This window comes from Ruditapes philippinarum, unplaced genomic scaffold (genome assembly GCF_026571515.1).
Source record: "Ruditapes philippinarum isolate M1 unplaced genomic scaffold, ASM2657151v2 ctg713_1_1_1_1, whole genome shotgun sequence".
In the NCBI taxonomy this organism is placed as follows: Eukaryota; Metazoa; Mollusca; class Bivalvia; order Venerida; family Veneridae; genus Ruditapes; species Ruditapes philippinarum.
In genome coordinates, this window is record NW_026864226.1 from 955,118 (window position 1) to 966,778 (window position 11,661).

Consider the following 11,661-nt stretch of genomic DNA (forward strand, 5'->3'; position numbering starts at 1 on the left):
TATGTCAATGCAGATGGGTTATGTATAGTAATTAAATATAAGCCGATAAAATCACATAGATATGGTTATCTAAAGCGATTACTATTTTGAAGAGCGAATCACATGAGCGGACTTTATCATAAAAGGAAGATAAAGGAGCAATAAAATTTCATAAAAAAAGTATTTAATTGGTTGGTGATATTGTAGCTATTGTGTTTATTCTTATTATTGTCCGAAAATGATTTGCAGAAAAGAAAAATCAATTGATAAAAATGATTACAAACGGAAAAAACTGCACTATTCGTAGTGTTCAATGTAGAGAAAATAATATTTTCCTATTATACTTTGTATCGTTGTTATTTTGTTGTTTAAATAATGTCGTTTTTTCAGCGGAGCATAAGCATAACATTTTTTGTTGACTGGTTTTAATGGTTTGAGGCTTTAATGATATTCATTAACTTTAGATTGATACCAATAAAATTTAATCACCAGCAATCATTCTCAACCAATAATATCTCAATTAATCCGTGGAAAAAGTTATATATACTGTGAGTTTAATTAATTGCAAAGGCATATGAAAGTTTGTTGTTTTGTATTAAATTCATGGTTGACTATTTTTGCAAAAAAACAAAAATGCAAATAATGTTGTGCTGAATAATCTTACAGCAGACTTATCAAATTTCTCTGGATATCAAATTTGTGCATTGACCTATTCACGAAAACCATGCAATTTTGTGCCCCAAAAATTAAGAATGATTTTGCAGTTGTTGGATGTTTGAACGATATACTTAATAATTAGGGATGGCAACGAATACCAAAATTAATACTCGACTACTCGGTCTTTTTTCCGATCGAGTACTCGGTTACTCGGATAATTTCCAATGATCTTCAAAGTTGTATTACACAATATCAAATGTGCTAGTGGCATTGATTTGGCATAATATGTGCTTAACCTTGTGATTAATGCAATAAAATACACATATGTAAAAAAAATCTAAAAGAAAAAAAATCTGGTTATATCGTCATGGCATACCCATAAATTTCGTAGTCGGAATTTGCATACCTTAACAATAGACTGATTTCTTTCCTTCTAGCTTTTTAATGTATGGATATGTTATTTAATAAAAAAAAGGTTAAACACATTTTAAGTCATTCAAATCAATGCCACTTGCACCTTTGCACAATATCAGCATCGTCTGCACGCTACTTTCGTTTTCTATTTAAATTCACAGAAATTCAATTCGGACGGTAATGGATTTAACTTAGAATAACCAATAAACAAGCCATCTGATCATTATGTTTAGAAACCACATATGCTGTTATAAATCTCAAGGCCGCCATTTTGTGTTAACATTGCTTTTAATTGCTCTGTAAAAACAAGTAATTTTAAAGGGGTGGGCTACACACTTTAAGAAATAGCAAAGAAAAAAAATCTACAGTAATTATTGATATTTTGTATGTATATGGAGTTGTTACTATAATACGAATCAAGTTTTAGTTTCCTTAATGTCTTTATTTGATGTTTGATCTCGTAATTATTATTGTGATTAACATGACCCTTGATTGGAAAAAAAAGTTATTCTATTCTATTCTAGGGAGTTGCTAAAGCAATGGAAGTGTTTCCATGGTTTCTGTAGCCTGTATATTTGCAGGTATTTTTTACCAGAGGGACATACGAAATGCTTTGTTCTTGGTCTCGTATCACAGTAAATTTGGGCGTCAACGGAATGAATCTGCCTGACTGTTGTACAAGGGATAATTTCTAATAGATTTGCAATGTAATGACATATATGTTCTCAATAGGTTGCGTACTTTGGGATCAAAATTGTCAGACATATTGCTTGTTCATAAGACATTGACGGCAGGAACTTGAAATTTACAAATGTAATAGATCCAGCTAGCTTACAGAACGTCGGTGGTTCTACTCAGATGCCCGTTTGTGCCTGACATAATGCACGGTGGTCTTCATACGTCAGTCAAGCTAGGATATCGCCATGTTACCCTTTCTGTGTCGGTGCCCAAAAATAATAAATGCATGTAAATAATAAACAAATAATGTTAGTGCATGACACACTCAGTTTTACTTTTTAGCTTCCCAGCTCTATATAATGATTTAACAAAATATATCTGTTACTAGTAAATATCATTGTACAACCTTTCTGTAGTTTTAATATTGAGTAAAAAGAATAAGAATAAAGTTTTCAATCAACAACTGAACATATTGATTTAAGATAGGTTTAACTATTTCAATTGATAATTATTATTATTCTTACATGGAATTAAAGCAGTAATCATTGCGTATATGTAAGTGTTAGTTAAGTGCAATTTAAACAATTGAGAACCGGTTTATTTCAACAATAGAAATCTTAACAGACAAAGCAATAAATTCGAATCAAAATAAAAGGTAATTAACACATTGCTTTCGTTGTCGAGTACAGACCACGTACATGCCACATGTCAAGCCCTTTTAAGAGTTAATCAATATAAAGCACAGAGTGGTGATAAGTAATCTTCATGCACTTCCCACGGAGTATAAGATAAAGATATACTGCCGAAAGTAGGCACATTGTAAAGCACATTGTACAGTGGGTCAATGAACACTTAAATGACAATATGAAAAGGAGATAGCCCCGATAAGGACTGTTGGTGCCAATCGAACGGCCTGTCTTTCAAGTCGTCTCTTCTGTCAAGGGGGTCACGCGCATTGGCACCGTTCCTCGTCGTCCTTTTTCGACTTTGTATGACCACTACCCTTTGCTTCAGTAAAGACATCGGCATCTGGTCCGCAGATACAAGTTCTGGCCATTTTTTTATTTTTTCCATCACGAGTTCTTCAAATCTTCTGATGATGCCCTGTTCCTCTCAACTACGTGCACGTACCGAGATAGCATGTTGTAAACAACGGGCCTGTTCCGTTCCTCTCGGCCCCAGCTGACTTGACTGTTATTTAAAACCATTTTAGGAGATTTCTTAATTTTTATTAACCATGGGTAGCTTTTACAGTAATGGGTACCATGCGCTTTATCCCGTTTATATTGATTAGGATACAAATTATTACAAAAACATATTTTAAATGACCAATGCGAGTGTTCCATAGAAGAAATATCACGTATTATGATGATATTAATTTACCATTTCTTTTCAATATGAACAGTTGACCATGCACTTTTAAACCAAATAGAACCTTTGGTCAAACGGGAATTTGACAGCAAGAAAAGACAAATTCAATTCACAACATATGTATGATTTTTTTATTATTCCGAAGTGGTTACTCCCAAGGAAAATAGTTTGTCATGTTCCCTGCCTACATTTACTACGGAAAATATAAGGGGAAGTAACACCAGACTAGAAAATAGTTATTTGATATCTTAAGATCAATCATGCAGTGACGAAAATTATATCAATCGGACAATCGAACATAAAAACGATATGTAAAACAAAGAAAACAGAAAGCATAACTCATATTTTACTTTACCTTTTGCTTAACCCGTCGGTTCAAAGATCAGTAGGAAAGTATACAATTCCATTTTCTCGGCCCATTCCGTAAAACTTCGGAAATAACCTCAAACAAAATAGTTTGACAACAAAAAAAAGACGACAAAAACGGAAACGATACATTGGTTTAATCTACGCACAGAAGCTAAGCATGTAAACAAATAGTCATTAAATGCTAATTAAATCAAGAAATATAAACAGTACATTATTTGTATACTTCTTAAAAATGGTTGTAGAAACCAAAATACAAAATGTTGACCGGTTGACATTAGTTCGGATTAGTTTATAATTGTACATCAGTGGTAATATTTAAATTAATTATGATAGTCGGAGATATTTATTATAAATTTACCGAAATAGTCTTTATTTTATTTTCGATGTCAAAAATATACATTCGTTATACATTGTCTAGCTTACGGAACGTCGGTGGTTCTACTCAGGTTCCCGTTTGTGCCTGAAATAATGCACGGAAGGGCACCTGAGGTCTTCCTCCACCAGTAAAGCTGGAACGTCGCGATATGACCTATACTGTGTCGATGTGACGTAAAACCCAAAACAAACAAACAAAAAGTTATACATTGTCAAAAATTACACTGTCATCTAAACCACGTGATAGAACTACTTTCAATCCGTGTTAAATCCAAGGTTATTATTAATTATAGCCGAGGTGTGCTGATTGGTAGGTAGACAGTTTATTTTATCGTATTTCAGTACATATTAAGTAGAAGTGAATAAAACTGGTCAAAGTGCATGTATATGTATTTCTGGTGTAATACAGTACGGGCATGGGACAGAAATCAAATTACAGTTTAATCATTCATTTTTCAATTCTTTAATATGCAAAATCTACTGAAAGCATTCGACAAGATAATCAGTACCACAGTGAAAGAAATTAATACAAATATTTCAAAGATAATGATTTAAATTTATTAAAACATTTTTGCCTTAAAACTTTGTAAACGTAATTAAACCGGTATAATTAATTGGTATTTGATTAGAATGTAAGCTGCACTCTGTAAATAGCATCGTGTCATGTAAAGTTTTTTTTCTTGCCCGAAACACTTATTTAACGAGCCTACTTGACATTGTCTTCATACAGTGCCAGTCGTTTGCTTAATACTGTACATCTAAGCTCAGCAGGAAGGGTCTGGAATACTGTTTTACATTCATTAATTGTTTCACGGACAGTGATATTTTTTCCGTTTATTTCTAGAGTATTTAAATGATGGGGAGAGTGTCAGGGTCATACGAACCATAGTATATTCTATGTGGCAGTTTGGCTAAAATGCTCACGGCATCGTTTACAAGTGATTTGTAATTCAGTGTCAAAGACGTCGAAAGAATACTTAAACATTGTCGTGTTGGTTTTATGTGATATATATAAATGCCAGTTTTGCTTTTAGCAGATACATATTCTTTCTCGAGCCAGTTTTTCATAATCGATTTGCAACTTTGCATGATAGAGTCAACTTGATATTCTTCCGCTACAGGTACAATGCGCAGAACATTGGACAGGAATTGCAATAGGACAGGGCCTAGAGAAGTCCATGAAATTATATGATTTTGCTATACCGTTTGTTAAAGATTGAAACTATTTAAAACTAACATATTTTCTTTTTCCATACACTGTATATTAACTATTTATTTTCAATAAACAAAACAAAACAAAACTACGGTTACACAAAAATGACATGTGTGTGTTTTATATTTATCTCGTGGCCACGAGATACTATGTCGTGGCCACGAGTTACTAAGTCGTTGCCACAATATAGCTAAGTCGTGGCCACGAGATACTATGTCGTGGCCACGAGTTACTAAGTCGTGGCTACGCGATAACTAAGTCGTGACCACGAGATAATATGTCGTGGCCACGAGATACTAAGTCGTTGCCACGAGATAGCTTAGTCGTGGCCACGAGATAAATAACCAATCAGATTACATCATTGAATTACCCTAATTAACTAGACATGTGCTATAGTACAAGGGTTCCCCTACGTCACCAGCCTGTAAAAGTGCCATTTATACAACTTATTGTCTGGTCACTTATTTTACATTTAGCGTCACTGTGACCCTGATTTCTGACCCAATGACCTCGAAATTATTAGATGTTATCTACTGATCAGGTGCATTGATCTTTCTGGGTTATATAAACCATGGATTATCCCTTCTAAATGATTCATCAGACAAGGATTTTACCTTATAGGCTATCTACTGTCCATGGGCAATGGACCATAACCAGGTCTTATTCCTTCTCATGTTATCGTATAAACAAGGTTAACAGGCCGTAGTTCATACAAACTGACCAATTCGATCACAAAATTGTCGCATCAAAGGGCTATAGTCAAAATTAATATCTGATTGGCCTTGAAAAGGTGACTTTCTAATATGCTCCTAAAGACAAGTTCAAAGTGAATATCTTCAGTATTTTCAAAGATTAATGGTACATGTAAAAGTAAGTTGTTAAGTTTAAAAAAATCATAATATATATATAGTGTATTCTATTGGTTAATTATCGCGTGGCCACGACTTAGTTATCTCGTTCCCACGACTTAATATTTCGTGGCCACGACATAGTATCTCGTGGCCACGACTACGCTATCTCATGGCCACGACTTAGTAACTCATGGCCACGACTTAGTATCTCGTGACTACTAGATAAATAAAAACACACACATGTCACATTTGTGCCAAAGTACAAAACAGATACCAAAGATATCATTTTCACCTTTTTTGGCTACTTAGGTATTACATATTACATAATTAAGAAATTACTTTGCGCTAAGTTAAACTTGAACAAAATGCACAAGTGTAGATAAAATGGTAGGAACTTTCTAAAACAAATATTCTTTACCTGTAACTGGCTTTAATGTCCTAGGATAAATACACATAAATAAATCATGATAGTCCGAACAGTCCTTTCCTGTCAAGACGACTGCTGATTGCTGTTTTCTTTGAAATCTTTCTTAAACATGGCCTCAAAAACTGGTGAAGATAGTATAAGAAAGTTTTGTGAAACATACAGTTCTTGTTGATCATCAAATACTAAACGTACTTCATCCAAACACTTCCCATGCGTTGTAAACGGGTCTGGACATTCTCCTACCTTAAAGGAACTCCAATGAGGTTTATAAGGCTAAAAACATAAAATTTAAATTTTTCACATAGATCAACACGAGCACATAAAACAGAAATATAACTAAAATATAACTAAGAAATATACAACAAATACATAGAAAATCGAATGTTTGTGCTTCTCTCAGTCCGATTTGAGTAAAAAGGTTTGATTTAAACGCTTTTCAATTTTGGGTAATTTTTCACTATAATACTTATAATAATAATTCTGGAAAAACGGAGCGAGCTAATGATCTGAAATTTTGCACATAAGTTATTAGTAGACATCTACATCAAATGGAGTAATAATCTCAAAAAAACATTCCAGTTTCGTCATGTCACAAAACCTCAGTGGAGTCCCTTTAACATCTTTTTTGTGAGTACTCGTTTTACAACTATTATAAGCATGGAATCCTTATATAATTAATATAAAACCGGTTTGCTTTTCATAAAACAGTCACTTAACGATTACGAAACGATTTAAACTGACTGGATATGTAAATCAATCCCAGCAAAAAAAAAAAAATACGAAGTGAATCAATACACCACGAAATCAATTTTTATCTACACTTTGACACGTTAAACTTACGTTTTGAATGTCAATACACATTTTTTTATTGTAAAACTTTCAAATGCTCACTACTATCATTTGATCATTTCTTTATTGTTATCAGATCACTCACGTTGACACTGTTATTTAAAGCAATGAGAAATTGCTTGTTCGAAGTGCAATAAACATAGACATACCACTAGAATAAGTAAGATTTCATTGCTTTTATTTTGAACGTTATAAGCAGAGCACTTCATTAAGTAAGGTTTCGGTCATTTTCTTCCACTCTCTTTTTATTGTGAATTTTTAGAATTTCTTTATAAATTTTATGTAATCCGAATATCCTTATTTTGTTAAGGTTTTTAAATTATTATGTCCCCCCCGCTGCTCTACAAATAAGGCCTTTTTCTTGCCTAAATGTTGAATTAAAGTATACAGTCAACACAGTGGTGTGTGTACGTTATAAATAAATTATCCATGGAAAAGTTATATATACTGTGAATTCACTTAATTTCATGGGCATGAAATTTCGTTACTTGTCAAAAAGACAAATTTTGTAAAACGTTTCTAGTTTATTTTGACAATTTTTAATAAATGACAACTTTACAATAACAAAAGAAAAAGCAAAGAATGTGTAGACATATACTACTAATGTATATTATTTGCTACTGTATAATCCCGTCAAGTGTATTTCGTTTTGTCCATTGTTTCTCGTTTCGAGCAGATCAAGCTCTGTCTAACAAGCTCCTAAACGCCTTTCTTGAGGCAATGACACAAAAGTGTGACATTAAAGGTTCTATTAAACAAATACATTTTTAATGTTTCGAAAGTTTGAAATTAATATAATTTGAAAATTGCGTGGGCATGTACGGTGGTATGCAATTACACATACTTCACGCACTGCCATTCATATAATGACTTTTTTCAAACTTTAAGATAGTTTAGCATGAAATTAGCGTTGTGTTTGTGGATTTTCAGTTCTTTCTATTGTCTTCTAGTCGATCGGTTCCAGTATTCCTGCTTCAATACCTTAAACTCACGCTTAGGATATATTGCCTCCTGCATTTTAGGGTTTTCTCTAGGTTCATGTCTGTTGCAAAGAAGAGAATTTAAAAATATTGGTGGGAATTATTTCCTTAACCTTTGCTCGAAAGAGAAACTTGATTGAAACATTTGGGTGAAAAAAGTGGTGGGGGTGGTCACCGTCGTATTGTTTGAGTTACCTCCTTGAATGTGAGTTTATATTTAATTTTTTAGGACACTTTCAGGAGTAGATATTTCGAAATCAAGCGTACTGAGACTTTAATTTAATTCAAATAAATGTTTGTTACTTTATTTTTAGTCATTATGTAAAGTTTTAAACTATTATATCATAAATATATATTGCTATGCTTCCATTTTTTTAATACAGTGCATTTTTGTTAAAAAGGAGCATAGCAAAATTCTATAATATTGCATTAGGGACAAGAGAATAAAATGTCTAATTAAGAAATTCAAAAATTTTGACCATTACAGGGAATAAAGAACCAAAAAAAATTTAAAATCAAATGAGAATGTTCCTGTTACTGTTTATAGTTATCTTCCCTTAAAATTGGACAAGAGCAAAACCTCACATTCAATGTCAGGTCATTAAAAAGAAGAACGCTTACTCTCATCTTTTCATTAAAATGTTTAAATTGTGATTGTTTTTAGTCATGTAAAGTTTCAGGATTTTGCACCACTACTGTCATTTTCCTCGATCTTTGTTGAATTAAAATACAAAAAATATTGTTAAGGGCCTAGGCCTAATACATTTTATCTTGCATATTGTTCCGGTCGTATGAGATCATTGATTTAACACAGTATTGTTGAAATACTGAATACTGATTTATTCGGTGCTTTGAACCGTGAGAAATGTTTACTTTTTCATAATCTTTCATGAACATAAATCAAACTGAGTCTGTAATTTTCATATAATACGAGTACTGTTGTTTTCATTAAATCCTAGGACCACTCTTTCTTCAGATTTTCAAAACCTCTGATCCCGTTTCAAAATTTTATCTTTTTTAGTTTTTTCCTTCTTTATTATGGAAACGAAATTTCAACATATTTTTATTCTGCTTCGGAAATATCGCTCCTACGTCGTAGAGAGATAATGTTGCCGATACATAAATACGCTATTCCGACATATATTTTCGAAAACATAAACATATTTACCTCGGCAAAGTATCTTTCTTAACGATAATTATTGCTTACTGTTATATTGATATTATGCCGGTTCAAGAATTAAATAACACCTCACAAAGTACAATATATTTGGAAAAAACTTAGGGTATAAGGAGAGAATGTTAAGCTTATCGTAACATAGTGATGTTTATAATCGGCATCAATCCACAATCTGATGATGATGATGATCATCATCATCACTTTTCAACTGCTATGTGGCTTGTTTAAAGTAAGATTTAAAAAAAATTGTCTGAAAAGATTTTTTTAAAAAGCTTTATTATACAAGAAAAATAATAAAAAGAATCTTTCCATCTATAAGAAATAACAACACAAAATAAAAGATAAAGAGCACACACTTGATGGATAGCACTTTAATCACAGATGTGCTTCATTGAGAATTAAGTCAAATTTAAAAAAAAAAACATCCTTAACTATAGTTACATTTTAAACTAAGTTTTCTCTTGTTTGACTGACATTAAGAAAGGACTGACTCATATTTTTGATGGCTTGATCCACGTCTTAGATTGTCTGTACATCGGAGAGAAAGGGGTGGGAATTAGGAGTGGGGGCAATCGCAGTCTCTGTGTTAGTCTCTTGAGTTGTCCCTGGACCTTTAACTGTCGCTTGAGCTACGGGAGCGGGAGCGGGAACGGGAGCGGGAACGTTCGTGGGAGCGGGAACGGTTGCGGGGGTCGCCATGGTAGCGGTATTCATCGGAGTCATAGTGGTCAAAAACGCGGGAGCGATATCGGGAGTTGTATCGGGAAAATGTCCTACGGGAACGGATGCTGATGTCATTATCGGGGTAAAGAGCCAATCTCCGAGCAAGGACGTCATACTTCAAATCGGGTTGTAGACTTTTGAAGATCTCTGTACATTCATTGATAATTTCTTCGACAGAAGTTGGCTTCCCTTTGTCAGAAATTCGACTTTTTAACTCATGAACTGCGATGGTATTTGGGGAATATGAGCCAAAATATATCCTATGCCCGAATTGAGATACCACTCGAACGCAATGTTTAATCAGCTCACTGTAGTTAAACATTGTGATTGTTTTAAGGATATATAAACAGTTTCGAGCCGGTATCACGAAATCATCAATAGACTGTCCCCTACGTGCTGTCTCAAGTTCATCGTTGAGCCACTTTTTCAGGCATTTTTTACATTGGTATAAGATACGTGCGACCTGATATTCTTCAGCAATAGGCATTATATCCAGAACATTGTCACCTGTAATAATTGAAATACATGAAGATGAAATTATAAATATAAAACGAAATCAAATCATTCTCAAAAAAGACATTGACAAAAATATTTTTTGTTACATTTCATTATATTTAAGTTCATAATCCCCTTACTGATAATGACTTAAACTTACTGTTAACAGTTGTAGTCGTTCCAGGGTGAATGCACATTAGAAACTCTAAAATGTCGTCATATTTCTTTTCTTTCATGTCAACATTCCTTGTTTGATTTTCCTTGAAATCCCCACGGAACATCGCTTCAAACACCGGCGACGCCAAAATTAAGAAATGTTGTGACACAAAGAGTACTTGTCCATCGTCAAATTTTAATGTGACTTCATCTTTACATTTCCCACTTTCTGTGAAAGGTTTAGATATTGGTTTAGTGTCAACATCCTCGGGAACTTTGGCAGGCGACAGCGGACTAGTCATATTCTTTATGCTTAAAATCTAATTTTTACAAGGTACACAGAAACAACAATGTAAATATTCACAAAAGATACACCATCAACTTTAAGTTACTAAATGTATAACCGACTTTAAAACAGGTTAATTAACAATACGTGTGTCCTGAATCATAATTGTTGTTTATCAATATATTCCGTTTATATTTCGTAATATCTTGATCAGTTTTATCAAATTAAACTATCCCAACATAATTTACAACGTTCAATGTTTTACAAATTATATTTACTTTAGTTGTAAAGCTGTCAATATAAACTCTTGTGAATAAATGCACGCTTTATAGCAAAATCAATATTGAACAAAATATTTTAAAGAAACATTAAACTTGACAGGAAGTAATAGCCTTAATTTTCTTTGAACATGGAAATAAAAAGTGAAATCTTATCCTAAAGAAACGTTAGGATATATTTTCAAATAATCTTTTACGCGCCTTTTCATGCTTAACTACTTCAGCTTCAGTGGTTATTCTATATATGTTAAATCATAACCGTGTCACTATAGGTCCAAGCACTAGTTGTATTTCGATCTTTCGATAATTGTCGTACCCAATGAAATTACCCCCAATGTGTCAGTCTTTATTAAAGTGACATTATGCTCTTAGTTTCATAGTCA

At 33.1% G+C, this 11,661-nt stretch overlaps 1 protein-coding gene across 1 annotated transcript; it reads right to left on the reverse strand.

The window, feature by feature from the left end:
- Positions 1–9,595: 9,595 nt before the first annotated feature.
- LOC132724904 (uncharacterized) lies at positions 9,596–11,224 on the reverse strand. The gene is made up of 2 exons (XM_060709891.1): positions 10,719–11,224; positions 9,596–10,570 (listed from the first exon to the last, which is right to left on the reverse strand). The coding sequence occupies exons 1-2, from the start codon at positions 11,014–11,016 to the stop codon at positions 9,954–9,956; spliced, it is 915 nt and encodes a 304-aa protein (XP_060565874.1). The 5' UTR covers positions 11,017–11,224; the 3' UTR covers positions 9,596–9,953.
- Between the last annotated feature and the right edge of the window lie 437 nt (positions 11,225–11,661).

Bases quoted from the DNA above. Each gene is read 5' to 3' on its own strand.
- LOC132724904 (XM_060709891.1), bottom strand. From the start codon at position 11,016: ATGACTAGTCCGCTGTCGCCTGCCAAAGTTCCCGAGGATGTTGACACT. The intron at 10,571-10,718 runs GTAAGTTTAAGT...CAATTATTACAG, and splicing joins AACGACTACAACTGTTAACA to GTGACAATGTTCTGGATATA.